General features: G+C 34.8%; 1 protein-coding gene across 6 annotated transcripts; it reads right to left on the reverse strand.

Annotated features, from left to right (window-relative positions):
* Positions 1-527: 527 nt before the first annotated feature.
* Positions 528-19,590, reverse strand: LOC100181202 (protein quaking-B). Of its 6 annotated transcripts, none has more exons than XM_009859609.3 (9): positions 19,051-19,590; positions 14,535-14,662; positions 13,797-13,913; positions 9,245-9,388; positions 8,066-8,150; positions 6,821-6,945; positions 6,173-6,320; positions 4,570-4,641; positions 528-2,919 (listed from the first exon to the last, which is right to left on the reverse strand). In XM_009859609.3, exons 1-9 carry the CDS (start codon positions 19,385-19,387, stop codon positions 2,906-2,908), a joined length of 1,170 nt encoding a protein of 389 aa, XP_009857911.2. In that variant the 5' UTR covers positions 19,388-19,590; the 3' UTR covers positions 528-2,905. The 6 variants fall into 6 exon arrangements, 5 of the variants coding, with proteins under 5 accessions (XP_009857911.2, XP_018672062.1, XP_002127447.1 ...); XM_018816517.2 differs by lacking the exon at positions 19,051-19,590 and adding an exon at positions 16,409-16,875 and having other exon boundaries at positions 528-2,916; XM_002127411.4 differs by lacking the exon at positions 19,051-19,590 and adding an exon at positions 16,409-16,875.
* Between the last annotated feature and the right edge of the window lie 5,165 nt (positions 19,591-24,755).

Consider the following 24,755-nt stretch of genomic DNA (forward strand, 5'->3'; position numbering starts at 1 on the left):
CTTAATAAGAATAATTTAAAAGTCCAAGACTGATCAAACTTTTGTTTTAAAGACTTGATTCAGTTAGAAAAAAGCAAAGTTAACGTAATGGTAACCGCTCACACCATAACTGACAGGAAAATAAAATAACGGAAATATCTATCGCAACTTAAAGACGTAGTAATGTTTTTGATATTCAGTGAAATCTGGGGAGACAGTTACACTCATAGTTGTCAAACATAGGTAACCTCACTGATTAATGTGATGAATGCAATAAACTTTACCTCTGCTTGTTTGTGTATACACCTAACAGCAGGGTAAAAGTATTTTAGGGATGAAAACTGGGGTGCTTAAACAAACATAATATCATCCCGGTTTTAAAAGTTTGGGTAGCATATCACCCAAGAAAACTCTACTGTTTTCACTTATGTCTTGACTCAAATAGAAATTTCTTTAAGATTTAGGAAAAACATTCTAAATGTTTCGAAATCCAGCTTTTGGATGAAACTGTTGAATATAAATGTTATTTAGTGGTAGCAAAGCAAATGTTAGTTGTGACAGAAATCAATTTATTCACCATTACACTACATCACTACAAAGGAACATTGTTATGTACATTGTGAGTCGATAGCAAGCATTGTTAGGTAACAAACACAACATTCTGGATTAAACTTGATCATTTATGTGGAGATGAATATTTTGTCACAATATAAAGAAAGGATTAAGCCACAAATATAAACACATAAACAAATCTTAACAATGGAAAGTTATCATGCACAATATCAGTGCATTCTACAAATGATAAAAGCTACATTATTGGGTGGGCAAGCTGTAGTGTATAATTATCCCCATTGCTATACAGCGCCTATTTATCTACAAGTTGAATGATTAAAACTTGAATCAAAAAGCACTTGTTAGTTAGTGATGTGTTGGCATGAGTGGATTAGTTGACACATCAAATGCATTAATAGAAATCATATAACACAGCAAATTTAATGGATTTAGTCGGCACTGTATTAGGACTGTAATACAACAAAACAGAACACAGAAAATTAAAATTTCTGGTTAAAAAAGAAGAGTTATTGGTTATACAGTCATGGTAATATGTAGTGGAAAACAACATTGTGAGAGTCTATACTTTATTTTATAAAACTACATTGAAATTTTTCAATACTGATAATTGATAAACCTTAGAAAAGATAAGACGTGTAAAAAGTTTGTGGGTTCGGGCAAGAGCTGGCTTTGGCAGCTTTAGCTTGGCCAATTGCCAATAGTTTGGCTTTTCTTGTGTGTAACGGAACTTGGAAAAGAAGCCACATTCGACTTACGTCGTTTTATACACGATAAAAATCATATGAATAAAATACAAACAGGTAAATACAGTTTATAGCGAAGAATATAAACTTGTAACAAAATACAAAAGTATTTCAGCACCTTATACTTTGTGCCGTTGAATGTTAAAGATTTAATTCAAATAATTAAACAACATGTTATAATATTTATCGTCTGTGGAGAAAATTCTGCCAAACTTTGATACAGTAAGGCACCAAAGAAACAACCTACTACAAAAATGAATGGAAGTTGGAAACAATTACCAATAAATTTGTGAGCGCTGAAAACCAATGGCTTGCAATAAAACTAACATTATGAAACTTTTGATACTCAGAACGATACCACAATAACAAGATATCGAAAGGCACTTTAAAATAGAAGGTAATTAATAGAAAATGACATGGAAATGGAATAAGCTTCATGTGTAATATGAATACTGTTATGCCAATTCAATTTGAGTGCATGTTTGTATTCGGAAATACCTGCTTCATTGTTTAAATCCCAGTCTTAACTAATATGACACCATTTCAATATAAACTAGAACTCAGAATGCGAAATATACATGAACCCCCACCTTTGAGTCATTAAACAACACTTCAAATGCTATTTTATCATTAACAGACTGTTAGTTCACTAAAACTGATTGGGCCACTTCCACACATTCAATCATTATGTAAAGTTTAAATGTTGTTTAAACAAACTTTATCACCCATTTCAACTTAACCAGAACTGTTTACATATCCTTTATCATGAACTTGATTTGTCTACATTAGGGCAAAGTTCATTCTAATTACTCAAGTTATCATGATGGATTTTGAACTTGCCCTTGGGAAGGTTAAAGTTTAATATAAAATTGTTTATCTAAAAGATAAACATTCAGAGTAACTCTTCACCTTTGGGCAAACTTTTCCGTTTAAAACTTAACAGGATTAAAAGATTAATTATCCAGATTTTTCGCCAAGACTGGTTTTCAAATTAAGTTGAAAATCAGCAAAGGCTAAATGTAATGCACAACATCGTTCTATATGAATTGGATACCAAGTCAAATGGCATTAATTCCAAGGAATTATACCAGAGTTGGTTTTGTCTTTAAAGAATCACTAAATTTGCTTGTAAGCTGAACTGAACTAAAGTTTGCCACAAACCAATTAATTTGTTCTAATTATTGGTGAACATGCTTACCAATAAGAAGCAGGGGGGGTGGTGTTAGAAGTTGTTACGTCCATCAAGTGCATAATGAAGTAGTAGCATCCAACTGTTAGGGTTAGGTGGGATAGGGGTGTGTGGAGGGTTGTGTGGTGTATGTGTTGAAAACGTTGTTTGTGTTGTGTTTGTGTTGTGTTTGTGTTGTGGTAAAAGGGGCGGATTTTAACATTTATCGGCGAAAAATTTGGTAACACTGAACAAGGATTTAATGAAAGTTATCTCTACAGGTAGACATGCACTTGAATGTAACTGTTTTAGGAACGTAAAGGCACGTATTAGTTAGTGCACAAACGATTTAAAATCTCATGGAACTCCAGGGCCTGGTTGTTGCTGTTAAAGTGTTAATGCGATCTACGCATGCAGGTTCTTCTTATGCAGAAGGTATGTGTCAATTAGTGGCTGCTGTATGGTGATAGGTGCAGGGGGGGTGAAGGAAAACAAGACAAAAAACGATGATTAGTATTCACGACAACATTAAGCATCTAGTTACACAAGCAGGGCGAATAGCAAAGCGGTCCAATGTCTGATGTTTGTTTAGATGGTGTTTGGTAGCATCCATTCTAAGCAAACATAGAGACATTATAACAGTTGTGGAAGCAGGGTTTGAAAACTAACATCTCATGCAAATTAATTCCCAATACAACATAGAAATACCATTTCAAGCACAAGGGGTTCTAAGCCTTTACATTTTTGACAAAAGAATTTTAGAATCAAGTACAAACTTCAATTAACAGAAGTTACCAGAGTTTAAATTAACTTTTTTAAACTCCAATTGAACTACAACAGGAAATGAACTTAAATTAAAACCGTTTTAGAAATCGCGGCCAAATTTTAGCAAGAAAACCAAACATTTATGTTTAATTATTGTGGCAACAAACAGAGAGATAATATGATGAGTTCTGCCTTAAGGGCAAAGTTGATTTAGTTATGAAAAGATTTAAACAAAGACTCGCCAAATTAACTTATCCACACATTTTTCTTTTTTTTTAACTTATCCAAATTGCTTCCAAAACTGTTATTGACCAATTACCATTACAGAGTTATAATATAAATTTGCTAATAAAGCAAATTTAAATTTAAATTTTTAAGTTAAAGTAGTTTTAGTTAAAAAATACAAAAAGTAAAATGCAAAAATTGAAAAATTCAACAATTTAAAAGAATTATCAACCATTAATTGTTAACAATAGGCACACATACATGTAACCATAAAAATATCATAAAGACGTTTACATGCGTTAAGTTACTAAAGTACATTTTTGTGGAAAAGCGGTTAAAGCATTATGTTGTAATAATACACAATCAGGTTGTCATTCCGTAGGCATTGTTATGTAATACATGCATTTGTACAAATGACAATTAGTAGTTAGGGAATTGGTGGGGTGAAATAATTAGTGAGTGGCAAATTTTGGCTTTTTTTCTTTAACTTTAAACTAAAAACTATTTTCACCGTTTCCCACATTGGGGTAAAATTTATTTACACTTTAACTGTGGAACATTAAAATATTGGTGGAATAATTAGAACCGGCAGCACTGTAAGAATAAATGACTGAAATATAGGGCACACTTTAAAGGGCAGCGTATGGCAGCAGTGTTGCACGTACTCATATTTTGGTGTCAGAAGTACTTAGTAATTGCAAAGTAATACAAAAATACTGAATATATTACGATAAAAATGACTAGGAAAGTACATGGAAGAAAAGGATATATGGGTAGGTAAAAACAAAAAGTAAAATTCTTTTGGATAACTTTAAAAAATATATAAAAACCTTCTAATCAACAAAAAATTTGTTAGAAAAGTTAATGCTACAAGCTGATTTAGTGTGGTTTGTATACACTGCTTGGTAAAATGCATTTGTATCCAGATGAGTTAAAAATGATCAGCGCTTCGCGTCATTTCATACAATGTATAAACCGCATGTTGTACAAGTAAGGCACATATATGTACAGATACTGCAATCTTATGTTAAGCTACAGAACGCAGGACGGATAAATACTGCGTGGTCTTTAACCTAATCCTGGAAAAAATATAAACCAAGTGTTAAGGGGAATTACCTGGGGGCCGCTGGTACGGGTGTACCCGGTTACCGGCTTGGGGTCTAACTATTTTAGTTCCGCAAGCTGCTCCTGAGGGTAAAATATGGGGTTAAAGGGGTGAAAAGGGGGAAAGATAGGGTGGGTAAAATGGGTTGTTTAAATTACTTGAAAATGTTTAGGAATAAAAATGGATTTGTCTTCATTAAAAAAAAGCATTTAGTTGGAAGATTCATTACAGTAATGAAAACTTTATGCATGTGCGATAAAATGATAAGAATGATTGTACACAAAGAAATATAACCTACACTACAGAGTATATGTGCATAATAACCACCATAAAACTACAGGTTACAAGCTATAACTGCTGTACATGTTCTTTGGCCTTTAGAATCGGCTCTTTAAATACTGAACAATTGTTTTAACAATTTGGCCACTTGACAAGAATAGGCAGTGCTAGAACATAGATATAACAAAAAATGTTTAACTTTTGTTTTGTACAGGGTAGTTTACAAGTGAAATATACATAAGCTTGATTTGGTTGTTCATTAGTAATTGTATGATTAGAGTGCAGAGGTAGAGCCAAAACTTATGAGGAAAATGGTTAAAAAAGATAAGGCTGCATAAAGTTCAAAACCCGTCAAAAATCAGTGGCAACTTTCACATATGAAGATGAGCTTTACCTGAAACAACATGGGAGAAAAACTTTTAATATTACAAATAAAAAACTTAATAATTATTACATAAGAAAAAGATGTTTATATTAAAAAATAAAAAATAACTTAATAATTATCTCTATTTGAGAAAAATGTTAATATTACGAATATAAATGTTAATTAAATTAGTCATATAAATACTTCAATGCAAAGAATAATTGCAGATCAGGGGTTCTCAAATTTTTAAAGCCATTGCACACATTGTCAGTTTGGGAATCGAAACAGTTATAAACTTATAATTTAGCTTTTGACACAACACATATTTTATCTTTTTTAAAATGGTTGCCAGTTGTGAAAGTTACATGGCGCACATAAGAATGTGACATTGACCATGTTTTAAAAACCCATGGTTTACAAGAAATGAAAAAAAAACAACATTACAGAAATTCTTGTTGGCTGAATCATTGTTTAACTAAGCAAAATGGAAAACATTCCAAAAATTCAGCAAAAAAAGTTTATAAGTAGGTGGAGGTAGGGTGCAAATATTTTAAGCAAGGTATTTTTGACCAAAATCTGGTTCTAAAAGTAAAGCTGAGTTTGTAATCTGATCTGTGCCAGTTAGAGCATGACTGAGTAGCTAAACTATGTATGACATCACCAGGGTCTGACCTACATCATTATCTACAATCTTTGGCTCCACTTTTGTTTTAGGAGCGAGCCGTGGTATTTTGAAATTGGGAATTAGTTTAAAGTTGCGCCAAGGATTTGGGGCGGTTTGAACTATTTTTAGAAAGGATTTGTTTTGAAGCTAAGCTGCTTCAGTGCTTCTTGCATTTTTTTGACTTAATTAAAATTGTAAAACTGAAAAACTGTTCTCAATTAGCACCACGCACATATCACATCTTACCCATGCATATATACAGTATCTTATGCTTATATATAAATACAATGCATAACCATAATCTTACCTAGTAAACCATTGGTGTCAACTATATTATACTCCAATGCTGGAGCAAGAGCTGAGTGTGGATACTCAAATGGTGTGTAATACAACAGTGATCCATCAGTTGGTGCAATCATGGGAGGGGGCTGGGCCACTCCATTGGAAATTACAGTCTGTAATATAAAGTTATTACCATATACTGATACACATATACCTAAGGGCCGAATTTTTTTTAATTCATGGGTGGCAGAAATTGTTATACATGCATTTCTATGAATTTTGTTTCAAATGTATACTAACTGTAGCATTAAATAAATAACTGCAAATATTCTTGTAACGCCAGTGTATTAGCCCTTGCTTTATTGATTAAGGCTGTGTGCAATATATAGATTAGTCAGTTAATAATCCTTTTACATATTTTAAATGACAAATTAATAACAATCATGTGCATTGGCACCAGATTTCAGTATCAGCTTCTGACTTTTAAAATTCTGTGTTACAAATATTACTGTTGCCCGCCACAAGACGATAAATAAGTTACATATGTGATAACTTGTAAGCATGCATGAGGTGTATGAAACAAAACATCCGTGTTATAACGACTGTCAATACCCCGCCATGCCAGTTCCATCCATTCTTTTCTTAATAATTTCAAGTTGACATTTAAACTCACCTGTCCGTTAGGTAGTCTTGATATAATGGGGTTGTAAACATTAAGTGGCGGTTGCCCTGGTGTGGGTGACCTCAATGCTGGAGCTTGCAACACTTGGTGGGGTGCTGTCATCAATCGAGGTTGACCTGGAACACAGAAACAACATAAAACAATCATAAAAATGAGGTATTTGTAGTATGGTAAAAATTTTGGGCAAAACGTTTGCTTTTATTAGTTGAGGTAACGGGCCAACTCTGACCTAAGCCGAAAGACCTCAGCCATAAACAATAAAAATTAATGTTTTTAAACATTGTGCTTTTTCAAATTAATTTTATCTGTATTTTGGCATGTTCATTCTGCTTCGCCACTGGGTTGAGCTATAGAGCAAGTTAACTTGTCATTGATTGCTTAGTGAATATAACTTTAATGCTTTCAAAACCCTTTTTAAAATTATAATTGCCATGATTAAATATTTATTTAATATTATTACGAATGTGGTTAGAGTACTAGGAACCAGGATATAGAAGACAGATCCAATTAAGTTAACATATAACTTGGCACATAATATTATTGGAATGTATGAATACCTAAAGTTAAATCATGAATAGTTTTGAAAATTTTAAATTTGTGGAAACCGTGTTTGGATGGCCGTTTATTTTGCAACATAAGCTGAAATCTTAAGTGAGTTAATTTATTATTAATGGCACCCATGAGTGGTTGTTCATTCAAGCAGGGCCATCAAATAAACTAAATTATTCAGATTTGTTGAAAGTTCTTGTATAAATATCAGTAAGGTGAAATTTGGTGGGGGGGCGCAGGAGCCGATTTTGATGAATTATTTATGAAATTGCTTGTAAAACCAGCAGAGGCTTTGCTAAGTCCCATGTGCCAAATGGAGAAGAATTTATGGCCAAATAGAGAGTGCTAAATAACATAAAAATAGCATTTAAGGCGCTTAGTGGTTTCAAGTTTTCAAAACAAAACCAGTTGTACAATGAGATGCAATCAAGTTTGTTTCTCTGTTTGTAAAATATTTATTTAAATGTATAAACTCAAACTCTGTATACAAAATGTTCTTTTAGCATTTTATTAAATTTAAGAAAAATTTTTAAACAGTTTTACTTTTAAATTAAAAAAATATTTTTACACTTCATACAAGATACAAATAGTGCTTTCCAAACTATCATTCAAAAAAAGGTGTTTTAATATAACCCTTTTTTTCAATTTGGGTTAAAAAGGTAAAATTTATCGTTAGTGGAAGCTCACCAGATAATGCAGAGTAATCTCTGTAGGTTCCATTGATTATTGCGAGTTCCATCAACTGTTTCTTCTTTAATTCATCTTCACCTTCCTATAAACAACATAAACAACTCATTTACCACATATAGTCTATAGAAAATTAATACAACCACTTTTAGAAATGTGGTAAAAATATCACTGTTCAGTGTTTAGAAAGGAAAATTAATCCAAAACACTTCGAAATTGGATAAAAAATTACCAGATATTCTAGTTATAAAAGAATAAAAATGCATCTAAAATGTAAATAAACTACAAAAAAATTATTTTGAATTTTATTATAGAATAAATAATGCTAGAGTTAGAAACTGGGCATTGCATAAATAATTTATGTAATGGTAACTACAACACGTAGTTGTGATTCTTAGGAATTCATATAGAAAATATATTTCACTTAAATTTTGTAAGGAAGGCATTTGACATTACAGATATGTAATCCCACTTTAAAAAAATGACACAAATTCCTGAAGTAATTTGATTGGAATTTGGAAGATTTTCTCAAAACATGCGACAATTAATGGGAGAAATAACTTATTGTTCAATTAAAAAAAAGCTATCAACAAGTGTGTTAAAGAACGTTAATGGTAATAAGAATGCTGTTCACAACGCATGAGTAAAAATAGCAAATACAATATGGTTTTAAAAGCTTTCAGTGGCTTATCTAACTTTGCTCAAGTGCCACCCATTGAAATAAATGCAAAACCCTAGAGATACAACGTCTCAGAACTTTAACAATATGACAGAATACATTATTTATTCACACTATAAATTTTTTATGATATTCTTTTTACAAAAACTCTTGTTATCACTTCAGACTATTTTTCAAGTGCAACAAAAATATGTCTTAACACTTCACAAATGAGAATTTAATTATTTATATTTTAAACAAAAAATTCTCTCTCCCAGTGATAAAATCAAATATACTTCAATTTTAATAACATGGTACACTGCAGTCTAGTCGTAAGATAAGCAGATTCCATTTTGGAAAATGTATGCAAACAATAGGGTACATTCAAATAAGCAACGTCAAATTTGTATTAAAAAACAATAAATGTCACTGCGAAAACTGGTGGTTTTTGCAGACCTCCAGCCCTACACTGGGGTATTACTTTGCGAGTGTAGGGTAATGTTATCCTTTATAAAACTTACAGTGGGAATCAGAAGCTTTTGGATTTCTTCCATTGCTCTTTGCATTTTCACTCTGGCACGATTGTCAGTGTCCTCGACTGTGATCAACACATGTAGTTCATCATTCAAGTGTTCCCAGTTCGGCTTTCCACGATTTAAATCCTCCTGGAATAAAAACATTTGGAATCACTGCTTGTAATATTGAATTAAATTAAGATGGGCAGCTTATTTGTGTTGTAGTTCTAATGACAACATGAGAAGCTTATGTTATGTAGGTAGAGTTAAATCATGGTTTGCATTGAGGCACCGGGAGTTCAGAACATCCCGCTGACAAGGATATGAAACTATAATCCCACACATTTTGTAAATATAGACACAAGCTTAGTTCCGTCATATTACTAAGCCAGGTAGAGTATGTGAATCATCTATGAAAAATATGCTGCAATACTTCAGCACTTAGCACACCGGCAATTTCACATGATCCGTATCATAGAAATGCCAGGCGTTCCACTGCCTCAAGGCAGGTACGCCACTCTAAATATTTAGATTCACTATTCATACAACATACACTTAAATCCGGGCCAAAATGAAACTATGCACCACTAAAGAAGGCATGGGACAATTCCAACACTTATGACCACAAGTGCAGCATTTAATATCATCTCATACACTCCTATGTATTTCATTATACAAAAATATTGAATCTTAATATTAAGTTGTATTATAATATAAAGTGAAGGATAAAGTAAAGTTGATAAACATGTGTAAGTTACAATGGAGATGTGAATACACCAACTGTCTCAGAGAATTTATTTAACTAAGCATAAATATTACATCTTGTCAGAACTTGCCCTAAATTAATTCCAGACCATAACATTGTCTATAACAAAGGGAAAACAATTGAATTCTAGAATAAAGCACTCTTTGATACTTGAGTGAATGATCGCACGTTGGTTAGTTTAAGAGAAGTTTTAATTGCGCGACTCCAGAAGTGCTGGGAACCATGGAAGCCGAGCCTTTGTGTAAAGGAAGCCAAGCGTGGAGCCTAAGTTTGGAGATCGGGGTCGTACGAAAAACAAAAGCGATGTTGGAGACTACACCAACGTTTGGCCAACGCGACAAAAGCCGCGAGTTTTGACTCAGTTGTTCCGGGTCGAATATCACGCGAACGCTATACGCCTTTACAATAACAACAACGGAAACGAATAAAATATTGAGGCGCGTTTGGACTGATAACACACGAAGACAAAGAATTTTCAAAACCCTAAAGAATTGTTTTTATTTGACACAAACTATAGATTGTGTTTTTAAACAATGGTGTTCGAGTGATTTTTTCTAAAAGGCTCCCGGTGAGCTAAACAAAAACACAAGGCAATCTCGTGATGATTTATTATAGTGATAACAAGACACGTTCCAGTAATAACCACCGTCTTCCGATCCGACGAAGGCAGACGACGCCCAAAATCACTTGAGGTTAAGCAGGAATGCATTACATTGAAGGCGGGAATTTCAGGAACGAAAATTCATAGACATCATACATCATCGGCCCCAGAAACGGGGACACTAGACACGCGAATGCGTACCCGGCATGCAACTTTCGCCCCTCTAGTAAACTTAAAACAAAAACGAAAAACAGGACAATTATGCATAAACAAAACAACGACATGAAAGCTCCAAAATGTCGACAATAGAGCAAAATAAGCTAAAAATCACCCTTTGAGCCTCTATTTTGCAGAAAAGAAATACCTAAATCAGCATCACAGCGGGTGTCTTTCACTGGGTTTGGAATAAATATAAACACACTTTACGGCTAGTGTTATTATAGGTATATGAACTTCATTTTAAAGCGTGTTGGTATACTTCATATTAAATGCGTAGCCTTTTGTTAATTAAAACAAAAGGGCGTAGGGTTATGCACCGATATTGGTATATACTAGAAATACGGACAGAAAGTTGGCAGACACAATAATTGACATCGACGTTATAACTAGAATATTATAGAGTTTTAAATGTTTCCGGTTTATGCCTTGAGCAGTTAAAATGCATAGGAGAAGAAATAAAACAGCGGAGGCGAGGTTTCAGATGCTGCCAGTTACAAGAAAAGGAAACGTCACTGCAAACAAAGTTTCAGAAGCACTCCAAATGTGTAGGTGATTGGCAACTCGGTACGGATACATAGGATGCGTGGGTAAGCATAGAATTCATATGATTGAATGACGTACAATAGAAGACGTCCTGTCATCGGATACACTGGTCGATAGGTCCAAGTAATAAGAGATATTGGAACGCATTGTTCTTGACGAATTGCTATCAAAACTGCAGGACTGTAACAGCTAATATTTCAAAAAGGGAAATAACACCATGCGACAAATGTCAACTAATGATATTTTCGTCACAATGGTCATTATTTCGCCGAATGTGGAAGCACAATCAATATTCTGACGTAACAATCCAGATAATTTTGCGGGATCAATTCAAAATCACGCGGCATGGTTATACGAAGTAACTTACTGGATAATATCTGCTAACCATCAAAACTTACACGCCAAAAGCAGCGACGGACACTCCTGTTATCGAAATGCTGCTATGTTTACCCGTGGGTTGGTGACAGATTAGTACAGGTCAGATTATTTGTTGTTTGGAATTGCCACTCGCGTTATAATCCGATGAATCACATGCCAAGTCAATCTTTTGAGTTCCCAAATAGTTATAAATCAAGCGGCAAAGCTCTTTGAGATAAACTTACAAGCAATTAAGAGTGGAAAGATTTCAACAGCTTACTGAAGACGTACAATTACTTTGGACACTTGAAAATTCTTTCAGCGGTGTTTTAAGTGTTAGGAGTCTTATTTTGGACACTGGGCCGAGCAATTAAGTGCCTGTACTTCTTGCCCAAGCGACTTTCCACTTTCGTTTGTCTGCCGTCAAATTACCCATGTCTTGTTGTATTAATGTTTTGTATGTACCGGTTTGACTCCTAACAAGCGTCCAAAGAGGTTCTCTGTTACATAGCATAACGCCATTGCTCATGTTTAGAAAGAAAAACATACGTTTAAAAACCTGGAAGTACTGCCTTTTTACTTGGTGCATCACTGGTAATTGCTGAAGGAATGCTGGCTATGTTGTGATAAGCAACACGCTGTTAAAATGAGAGTTTCTCCGACACTGATCACAGGCCCGTGAAAGAATATTATTGACATCATTCTGACATTTTGTCGTTGCGTGCCAATTCCAATGTCACAGCTACGACATCGGAATTCTTTGAATGAATATTCTATCCTATATAGGTTAGGCTCGCGCTATGGGACCTGGGATTTTTGGAACATTGCATGAATGCCTATAGGTTGGATTTACGCCAACAACCCGTAATACGTAGCTTGCAATTTTTTAGAAGTGGGGTATGAAAACAGAAATATATATACGGCTCTGAGAACTCGTTCCAGGAAGAGCCCGCAAGTGTGTTGGTGTGGTTCAAACGTAAGGGCTGGTCAAGTCTGGTTATCTCGTTATTGGGTCGAGTGTGACGTCATTTCGCGACTCTGCGCGACCGACATTCGTTGTTTGTTTAACGTTTGTTGACATGATTGTGGAACAGGTCTAATAGTGACGTCACAGCGGGTCATTTATGACGTTGTAATTAAACGAACTTTGCCCGATTTATATCCGCTTTGCTGGAAGCGGATTCTTAAGAAATGATCGTGCGATTAACTCCCATGTGCATTAAACGCATTGTTATCAATAGGATCAGCAGGGCCAACTTAAAAGCAATCACGCCACTTGACTTTATCATCAAACCGCGAGATGGTAGCTATTTCTGGCACCTTGCGATAATGCATTGGTATCTAGTAGTTTACACCCGAGCGTTAGCTCCATTTATATTATAAATTACAATGCATACAATGTAAATTGTGTATATTTCAGTGTAAACCTTGTTACTATGAATATGTGTTTTCAAAAAAACGATGTTTTAACTATCATCTCCCACTGCTTAAAATTGACGTTTTACAGCGCATTTTTATAATCCCACTTTGAATATATTTTTGCTGCCAAGTTTAAATCTGTGGCAAATGTTAGGGTCGATAATATTTGACGTGCGAAGGAGTAACCAGTTACCTCCTGAGCGCTTGCTAACATGGAATCCCCAGGGAACAGAATAGCAGTGCTGCCAGTCACAAAAATAAACTGGAAACACAACGCTGTATGATATGTGAATATCATATGCAATTGATTATAGAGAAATTTTTACAATTTTTGTTTTTAGCTGGAAACACTGTAAGATTGAGGATAGCAATGTTAAGTGTTCAGAGCATTTTCTCTGGTATGAATGTATGAAGGCATGTAGCATGTAGCATGTAAATTCGTTTAATTACAGCTTTTCTTATCTGCTATGTAGCTTATTATATAGTCCAATGTAGGAGATGTAGATTTAATAATTATGATTATGGTTTTACAAAACATGTGCAAATCTCCTTTAATTTTAAATTAAAATCCAATGTTGAAACAAATATAACTGTACCCGGTTTTAAAAATGAACCAAGACCGAAATAGAACAAAACAAAAAAATATAAATTACCTTTTTCTTGTCCCTCATGGACCCTTTCCCTCTGACCATTATTTTGCACTTGGTTTCTTGTTCCAACTGCTTTGCTGTCAGTCCTCGTGGTCCCAACAATCGTCCCACAAAGTTGTACTGGAAACAAAACATTCTATTTACTTTGGGATAATAGTAATATTGTTTTGATATTGTAATAGTTTTACAAAAATCATTTTTCATAAGTATAAAATAGCATATACTAAAACAAAATAGAAATATTGTAAACAATAAGTTTATTGAATTAAAAAATATTTTTAAACAAGTATAAAATCTCTCTGATCTAATATTTTTAAACAAGTATAAAATCTCTACATCTCTCTGATTTTTTTAGTGTTAAGTCACTTCTTAAAATAGGTGCACCCCGTAGATTATGGATTTTAGTATCGTGATAATCAATTGTAAGATGTCACAGGAAACTAAGATGAAGAATAGTGAACGGAAATTAGTGACAGTGAATTGGCCACAATCACTTCCTTTACAGATACTGATAGCAATTCAAACAAATCTAATTGTTGATAAACTGAATATAAAGTGATGAAACAATCACTTGATTAATAATAAATATTTCGCATTAATCAAACTCAGTGAAAATTCGTAAACAATAAAAAAGTTCATTTTGTATAAAAAAACAGACATTTATAAAACTCAGTCAAAAAAACAGTAAAAATGCTTAATGTTTACCTAACTGTAATAGATATATAGAAGTTATAATACTACCTCTGGATGATCTTTAACAGGCACGTACACCTTCTCAGTCAGAGTTATAGTTGGCCCTTGTGGAGGGGGAAGTTCAAGAGGTTGCTTGTCTCCATTTTGAAATAACACCGATCGTACTTTTACGATTTCTATAAAGACAAAAAACTAAAATGTAGAAAATACAAGACAATGAGCAAGACTTAATGGTTAAATATAATAAATAACTGTAGTAATAAATCAGAAGATAAAAAGTAATAACTGTTTTCAATTAATTATAAAAAAAAGACACAAACTGTTACAAATACATATATTTATTTGAATATAATTACATAACTAAACATTGTTTTATTGTTCATTAAACAATTCTCAATTCACACAGAGGCACTAAATCAAACAATGGTATTTGAGATGCAGCAATAAACTGTTTGTTGAGCAAACCAATAAATGAGAAGAATAAACATCCAGTATGTAGACTGACCAAATAAAACTAACCACAACGTTTTAACCACAAAAACTACAGATTAATTCAGAAACAAGTAATTACCTTATCAGGCACTAAATACTAAATTAATTATTTAAATTAAATTAGTCACCTAGGTTTTATATTTAATAAGTATACCATTTTTATTTACGTATAATCATATGTAAAGTGGGCATCTAAGCACAAATGACACTTAATCTTTTAATTTGAAGTTTAATTTAACAGAAAAATACAGAAACAAAATAAAACTTTGACTTGTATTGCATTGAACATTGATTTACAATATTCAGGAATTAACATAATTTAGCCGGGTGTAAAATAAATCAAGTGTCTCCGAAAATTCAATATTGACCCTAAAGTCACAAATAATCGAATAATTGCCATGTTGGAAATACAGGCTTGTGGCAATGGGTAGACTTATCTCTGCGACATGATGCAAAATAAATCCTACATATTTCAACAAAATTAAGAATTTAATCGAAAATTTGTTCCGGCCATAATGAGCCGTTGCCCGTTGTACTACAGTTTAAAAAGGACCTTTATAGACTGTATTATAACTTCATAAAGTGCATTGTGACTTCACACATAGCTTTATGATGAAACCAGGAAGAGGAAATGAAGAACAATAGAGTTTGAAACAGCACAGCGTTCTAAAAATGACGCTAACAACAACTGAATGAAGTAACTTGATCTCATAATTTCAAACCGACAAAACTCTAATCTAGACAGGATCTGGATTCTTATTCACTGTAGTTTTGAAACTAGAATGTTATTCTACAGGATTTAACAATGTAAAAACATTGTAAGTGGTATAAAAGAAAATATCTTTTCAAGTATCTTTAAATTAGTTTAACAAAATTTAATTTAAAACTTAAATTTTTGGTCAAAATAGATTTTTTTTAAAATGGACTAATAATATATAATTTAAATTTTATTCTGTTGGTTTGGTGAGCCAAATTCAACAGCTTTGCTTCAATGCTTGGAAGAAAGGGTTCATTTGCTTTCATAACATCAATAATTAATACCAACATAACAGTGTTACTCAGCACCTTATGCCCATTTTAATATTAAATCACATTTTACAGACATACCGTGTTTACGGCGAACAATGGAGCGCAGTGTTCATTTATACTAAGGCAGTATAGAACCAAAACAAGTCATTTGTTACTCCTACATTACTGCAATAACAGATATCAACATAGGTGTCATATTCCACCACATAGTTTAGTGCAATAAACTTGTAACAGAAACCTTTAAGTTACCCCATATCAAGTGGTACACTCATAAAAGTGACCGCAACCCCACATTTCCCTACATTCTATCAAGACACACACACAGAAGATGTGACCAACCCTTCACTATACATAACACGGTGCTGTATATTCATTCAAGGTGTAATAATACCAATCATTACCTTCATCTAACAGTCGTTCCACATGGACAAATATAGTTGGGTAAAGCTGACACTGCTTTTTATCTTTCAACAATTGCTGAAGGTAGTTCACCCTTTCTTTTGTCTTTTTATCGAGGGCAGAGTTATGGGGTAAAGACTGAAGCATTGCTGATGTTGCAGCAATTAGGTTTGAGTTTGTGAGCGAACCGTTTATAGTTTGGGATGAAGTTTGAGGAACTCCATTAGTTTGAATGGTAGGTGCTCTTGGGTCCCTTTTTAACTGAGTCTGATTTGACTGTGGGGAAACTGAGGATAGCATGGCTGAAGTGCTCGTTAAAAATTGCGGAGAATTTTCGAACTTGAGTCCAAGGTCTGAGAGCGTTTGTAAACTTGCGACGTTCATTTTCTTTGAGGGTTTGTCATGATTTAGTAATTATGCAGCGTCGGGTTAGTCTAAGCGGTGAAAATGACTGTAAGATCCATACAAACATTGTTAAGAAGATTTTCCTGACTTACGCATCGACTATTAGTCACCGCTATTTATGTAGCTGAACACTGACTGCGTTATAATATCCTGGATACCATGACGATCTAATACGTAACATATGATACCGCTAACATTAGTTTAACAACGTAGATCACAATCCATAGGGAAAATACGAAACCGCGCACTATCTGAAGCATTTTCTGCTACACGTGCTAAACAACTATTCGCAAAACATGACGAACTGATTGCCCCATAAAGTTAAGTTATACCCATTATAAACTAACAGCGAACTGATATAACACAAGTTCTGTTCTTTCTGTACTCACTTTATCGCATTTTCAGAAGTAAACTGAAGCAGAAAAGTTCTAAACGCTGAGTAAACTTAGAAATGCGACGCACCAAACTCTACACAACAATCGAGTACCAGAGTTAAATTACAATGAAGAGAGACGCTGTTTCGATTCGGCTCGTTGGAGTTGGAATGGCCCTTTTCCTGCTTCTATCTTTACTTCGCTAAATTGCAGACTCTGTTGTTCGCGCTTCGTCGCGCGTTCGTATTTGTGACGTCATCAGCTGCTGGCACATCGCGGGCGCGGACAGCGCATCGTTATAGAACATGTGATTATATCGCCAATGACTAACATCTACAAATCGCTTCTGATACAGTAGTCATTATAGCTATCTACGTTACAATTTAACGGTAAATCTGGGTCCAATGCAGAGCTACGCAAACTATATGTCTGCTTCCGTTACCAAAACGAGGTAACTCGTAAAACTCTGACATTTACACAGCGAAAAAAAGGAAATTGCAAACTAAACGACAGCCGTAAAGTAAAAACATTTACAAAAGCTCTTTTGATAAAAATGATGCTTTCTTTCTCTCCGAACAAATAATCCACACCATGTAAGATGACGCACAATTAAGGTGAATCAAACCTACCGAAAATTGTCGAAATTTAAGTATTAGATTTCAACCCGAAGTTCGTAAAACTCGTTCGCTCGATTTAAATTTAAGTTGAAGTTATGGCTGTGTTTCGTCGTTTGTGCACAACCCAGTAATTTGACTATGCTGGAAACAACTGAAGAACTTTCTTTCTGTACGCAATCGCGCCTTCATTCTATAACAAGTTCTAAATACTTTTTAACTTGAAGGTGTCATACGACTGTCGTTTAACGTTACTTTCCGACCTTTTACTGCGTGGCCGAAAAGATAAAGCTAAGTTACGCCATGTTTAAACGTTTACAATCCTTAAAAATACGAGACTGACTGACCAGCGTTGTTTACGATGCAAAGCTACGGCAGAAATGACCACAGCGGGCAGTTTACACCATCAGTTAAACGCCTTTCCGTTTTAATCTGGATTAAACGAACAATCCTGGTGCAAAAAGTTAAAACTAAAGTAAAATGTGCCCACAGTTCGCCCGCGGCTGAGATTTTGAAATTGACTGTTCGTGAGGCGTTCTAGTTTTAAACAAATCATTCTAAAATTGCTGTTGTTGCCACGAGTTGGAGGAATTGACGTTCGCGTGCAAACAACACAAATAGCGACCTGAAGTTCACTTTCTATACTGGGTATTTCCAATCACTTTTAGATTGTTATGTCACAAAGTGTAATACCCATTCATTACGTCATATAACAATATGAAACACATAGTTAACGCATTAGGAGTATATTATGAGTTGTAATAACATAATCCAATCCAATACAATTTTGTTTTTCTCAGAAATCAAGTACGTACAAATAATTGAAATACAATACAGCCTCTGTAGCGTACTCTAGCGAATAAAATTATACTTAATTCTAGCCTAAAGACGGAGTATATTAAAATGGGATACGATAAGACATGCGTTTATTCCCTTTTTGTCCCATTTAATGGTAAACAAACATATTTACAGAGTAATATAACTTTAGCACTGCGACTCAAAAAGATGTTAATTGTTCGAAACAGGACCAGAACCATTATACCATCTTACCCCACCGTACTATAGTGGCATTTCCCATATTACCCCACCGTACTATAGTAGCATTTCCCATATTACCCCACTGTACTGCAGTAGCATTTCCCTTCTTACCCCACTGTACTACAGTAGCATTTCCCATCTTACCCCACTGTACTATACTAACGCTTCCCATTTAACCCAACAATAATAAAGCAATGTATGAGCGAAACCCACCTTCGTCAAGTATCCTATCAAGGTGTAAGAAGCAGCCGGTGAGGTTCTGGATTTGTTTCTTGTCTTGCAGAAGCTGTTTCAAGTAAAGACATTTGTCCCTCACCTTCCTGTCCTCTTCGTGCACCACAGCGCCGTTGGTGGTAGGCTGGCTACTGCTACTCGATGATGGGGAGGCGGATCCCGGTGGGCTCACTACCGCCTGCTGGTGGTAGTTATGCGGTTTGGGGAGTGGCGGGGGCGGGGACTGTATTTGAATATGGGTGGGTTGTGGCATCTGTTGGGTGGCCGCTGATTGGTGGATGAGTTGTAACTGCATCGGGTGCATTGGGGATTGCATCTTGGAATAAATGCGTCAATGACGTAGTAGTCGTGACGTAGGTATGACGTAATAGGTCGCGATAAATGATGGATTGAGTTCTTCGGATTTGATTTTCAGAATCGACGTCAGAAAGCGTTTGCAGCGGTTTAGTTGTCTTATAATAATCAGCAATTATTAGTAGGATTAATCACACGTTAATTACATAACAAAGCTGCTGAAATGACAAGATAATGGTGATTATGACACTTAATAGTTTGTGTTCCTAAGATATTCTTATCCCTTGTTACGTCACAATGTTGCTGAATAATGCATCAGTGACGTAAATGCAATCTTCTCCCTGATTGGCGGGAAATTCGTGACCAAACAATGCCCCGTTGTCTTGCAAAGGAATGCGGCCAATTTCACGCACCGCCGGATTTTGGTCTTCGGCACTAAACCCGAAAATCGTTCTATCTTTTTAAGCGATCACCGATTCTCAACCGTTGAAACGTTTTGTTTAAGATAAAGACGACGATAACGCCTTGGCCAAGCGCGAGGTACATGCAACCCTGACGCCCGGGTTTTAAACACTTAATGTCCCGCTACTGTTTATTGTAAAATAAAGACGCCGGCGTCAGTTTTAAATAGGTGAAACGCTGGAGAAAAACCGGAAAGATGAGACCTCTTTTTAATCTATTTTCTTGTCCAATTTAGTAGTAAACAAAGAACATTCAAAGAATTATAAACCATACCCCCACGACTCCCATGGACCGTTGTTGATTGTTTAAAACACGATCCGAATATTTGGATATTATGTGCTAAAGGTGTCCCATCTTCCTATATCTACTATTTGCTACTGCTATGACCTTCCTTTAAATTGACATATTGGTGGATAATTCTTTCTTTTTTTAAATGAAACCGTTTTTACAGACTATAAGCAAACTGATAAATATTTCTGTGAACACCTGTTTCAGAATGCATATTTGCATTACTCGTCCCCAAAACAAGCTTATACTGAAGTAGTTGCATAGTTATATAACACACCATTTCCGAATAGACAACTAAAACTGAAATATTCTGTACGCACTGTTTTTTATCGACGTCTGTTCTACAACACAAGCATACACGTACACAATCCACCAACAGAAAGAACAGAAACTATAACAAAGTATTTATCCTGTATGTACGGAATGCGAAATTAGCTGTTACAAGTTAATCAATCTGAAACGCAATACAACCAGCACCTCTTATCACCTAGAGCATAAAAACCGACAACCGGTCACCAAAAATTCCGTTGCTGCATAAATAAATAAGGACTTTTAAAAACCCGCCGGAATCGGGACCAACACACATCGCCAATAGACTTCCCCACATGAAAAAACTAATCCCATATTTCATATCTATGATCAGCAGAAAAGGCACGAACGACCGACTTGATTTTATCTCAGTGTCAAGTGTAGAGCAGAAAAAGATATAAGTTTCCTCACGACAAGGTCGACTAAGTGAATTTATATCAAAACTAAAATCTCTCAACAACCTGTTATTTGGGTTATACGTTTTAGAGATTGTGTTACATGACCTGGAACGCGTGAAATCACCACCATGCATTTTTCTTGAGGTATTCGAAGCTGCACGTGAAAAATAGTACCCTGAAATTGTATTTATCTCACGATTACAACAATAAAGGCCTACGATTGCAACAATAATATCCAAATGGCAATGCGAATGGATGGAAAAAAAATTATACTTTTTCCTCTTTTAATAACTGCAGCCAATATTTTCATTCAGTAAATAAATAATTATCGCCGTCGATACAGATTAAACTTAAAATATGAATGCACTCATAAATAAATGTTGGAACATTTTTGGTCAAGGTAAAAATTCGCGCCGTAAACCATTTTTCAAGCTAAGAAAATAAAAATGACCAAACTGACCAAATAAAAGTTTTGACTGAAATTGTATATTATAAATGTTAAACATTTTACTTTTAATTTATAATCCGTACGAAGAAGATTACATTTTAACATAAAGAAAACATAAATTTCCAATAAACAAACAGATAAAACATTCAAGTTCAAATCTAAAATGTTGATACTGGAATTTTGTTTAAAGTGACGTAACAATGATTCATATTTTAGAAAACCCAGTACAGCATTCTAGAGAAAAACTAATTATTCCAAAGCGAAGCCGCGTTTACAAATATTACCCAGAACAGATAAATATTTAGTTTATCTATACCGCTATTACCTCTGCGAAAACTACACACAATAGACAAAAGTGTTTTAGGACAAACGAACAAATAAACGTCGCAAATTCTGCAACAAAATCTGCAACTCTATAATTCCCGTCGTTTGTTTTCACACTTTTTAATCCGTTAATATTCCCCGATCATCTAATTATCTGCGATTTCTATGCCGTATTGGCGGCAATCTGCTTCACCTGATTTAATGAACGGTTAATCTGTGCTTAACTATTCCCGGCTGCGACAAACTAGAATCCAGAAAGCGGGCGACGCGATTCGGCTTAAATATTCATCCCTGACTCTCAGGTTCTAATAGCGGAGTGTTTGTGTCGTAACAATGAACGCGAGCAACGCGATGTAGCTTGATAAACAGTAGAGACGCCCGGGGCCCATCCATCCCACAACTTCCACTACATTGCGAATTAACGCTAAGATTTTTCGCCTTAAATTTACGGATTTATCTGAAACAAAGTAACTGACACACGCTAAAAACATTTCTCGTTTTTTTTTTTAATTTCCGATCTTTCGCATGTTACAGTAAGATCTTATATTCGCTCTATTCTATATATGTTCTCCGTAACTTTCATTTGCATTTGTTCGAATATATATAATTATACCTAACACTCTGCGCTCGTATAAAAAAATATATTTAGGGATCGATATTCACACGAAGTTGTGCAAAAATAATAGACATTATACAACTGTTGCAATTACATAAAACATTACCGATTTCTGGAGGTGCTTTTATTTCCTAAATTTAATGATTTTTTGGCAGCTGCAAAAACTTTATGCAACTTTCGCTCTGCATAAATATACATCAACACTACTTGATTTTTGACATTACCCATGTTTTCAATTTATCTCATGGTCTTATGAGAGTCAGGCATTTGAGTTTAACTTCCTGTTACCTTCATCCTCACACTTGGCCCCACAGTGCGATCTTTATTATTATTGTACGAAGGAATCCAGACTGGTATGCCAGTGTGTAACATGGCAAAGCACGCATGAAAAATGCTGGAACGAAACCACAAAAGTCTTACGAGCTATAAACCTAATGTTATAGTCAATACAGTCGCAATACTTTACGCTACAATTATGCAGAATTTTGGCAAACATGGGGTAACTAAGCACTTAAAATCTTATTTATTAAATGTTATCAGATATTCATAAAATGACAATACCTGAATGCTATATTTTCTAACCCATACATACAAAATAACCACGTACCGATTTAGAAAAACTATGATATAGACATAAGTTACTTAACCTTGGTTTACAAGTAGGGAACGCATTAAATTGGCTTAATTCACGTTATACCTTGTTTTAAACCTGAAATTGTTCAAATTACCGTCTACTACAGTCGTAACGATGTGGTTGTAAAAGTTATCTTCTATTTTTATGAAGTTTTTGCTCATTTTCTCCCTAGTAGGAAGAAAGATGTCGTTTAGTGAAATTATGGGTGTAAGGTGACGGTAACGAGGATAGTTTGGGGAAAGTGTGTCTGTGTTGGTGCTCGAATTATGAAGACTACGCCGCAACCATCTCGCCGCAAGAATGCGATGAAAAGATAATGCCAATTTTCAAAACACATTGTTTAATTCGTTATTTTAAGATGACCGAGATAAGACATCAGTTCTAAAACCACAGAGCGAGAAATTTAAAGCGAGCGAAAAAATCGAATGTATTTAACTCTTACAAGTGTAGCGACCCCGTCATTTAACCCGTATGCGTGCTGTTTAACAGCTATCATTTTGTATTTTTCGCTATCATGCAATTTTCCTATAACCTTCGTTGTTGTAACCAAAAAAATCAGTTATTCTTTAATTTTATGTTTAAACATTTATACTGGGCGTAATTTAATACTGGAAACTACCCTTTTGGTAAAAAAATGGTAAATTGTACACCAGCTTTTCGTTTCCCACTTGGCAAGCCATCGTCAGTGTATCTCACCCATACCGCCTGGAATGGCCGGTGACCTAATTTATTTACGTTTGAAGCAATGGAGCTTAACGCTACATGGGCGGTGAAATTTGCGGAAAATTACAAGAATTTCAAGAAAAGTAAAAACTCATGTCTAAATACAGAGCAATGGCACGTCATTCGTATGCCCATAAAAAAACATGAAATATACACCATATTCGGGTAAGGGAAGGGCATATAGTATTATGTCGCTCTATAGGCTGAAAGTGCGAAAACTGTCCTACGTAAAACTAACTTATACTATATAACGGGCATTTACAACGATAAGTATTAATTGCGAATCTTCACCTTACACTGCTTTATATATAGTGGGGGAAGATGGAACACCTATTCATTCTATTTTCTCGTCCCATTTGGTAGTAAACACAAAACATTTAAAGAGTTATTAAACCCCATCTCCACGACTTCGTTTAAAACACGATCGGGACATTTGGATATTATGCACTAAAGGTGCCCCGTCTTACCCCAAAGTACTATACACATATATACAACGATAAATATCATTGTTTTATCTTAAAATCTTTACTCTATACTGCTTCATACTCCCTCATTAAGCTCAAGACCCCAACCTTTATTTCGCATTCAAGATACATCGATCTACATAATCTGCTAAGTTTGTAAAACGTCTGGGATATCGTAGTCATCAGCTTAAATAGTGGGTGTTGACACGGTTGGTTGCACTCGGGAATCTGGCCCCACGTACCCAACTCGTGTGCATGCAAGCGTGACGAAGAATGCGTCACGCATCACTACGTTCAACATCAGACGCAGCGAAAAACTCGGTGACTACTTTTTTTCTCAACAAACTAGAAAATATTCATCGAATGCTAAAAACATTTGAGTCTATAGTAAAACGACTACAAATAGTCTGACTATACAAATGAATTACAACATGTAGACGTAAAATTCGCTTATGAAATGAAAACCAAACCATTAATCATATATATATATTCCGTTAGTTACATTAAACAGACTTGCGTTTTAACTAAGCAAGTTTCTCCTATATATGATAAAGTATCGAATGAACGTATATTACTTTTAATTGAAAATGTCTGCATATCTAAAGCTATCTAAAACTTTATCATTCGAGAAATGCTTCGTATAAAAATGGTAAACTACAAATTAAAGAATCTTACGTTTTAACTGTTTCGTGTTTTAACCAGTAGTCGTTTCGTCTTTTGAGTT

Source organism: Ciona intestinalis, unplaced genomic scaffold, assembly GCF_000224145.3.
Source record: "Ciona intestinalis unplaced genomic scaffold, KH HT000262.1, whole genome shotgun sequence".
NCBI lineage: Eukaryota > Metazoa > Chordata > Ascidiacea > Phlebobranchia > Cionidae > Ciona > Ciona intestinalis.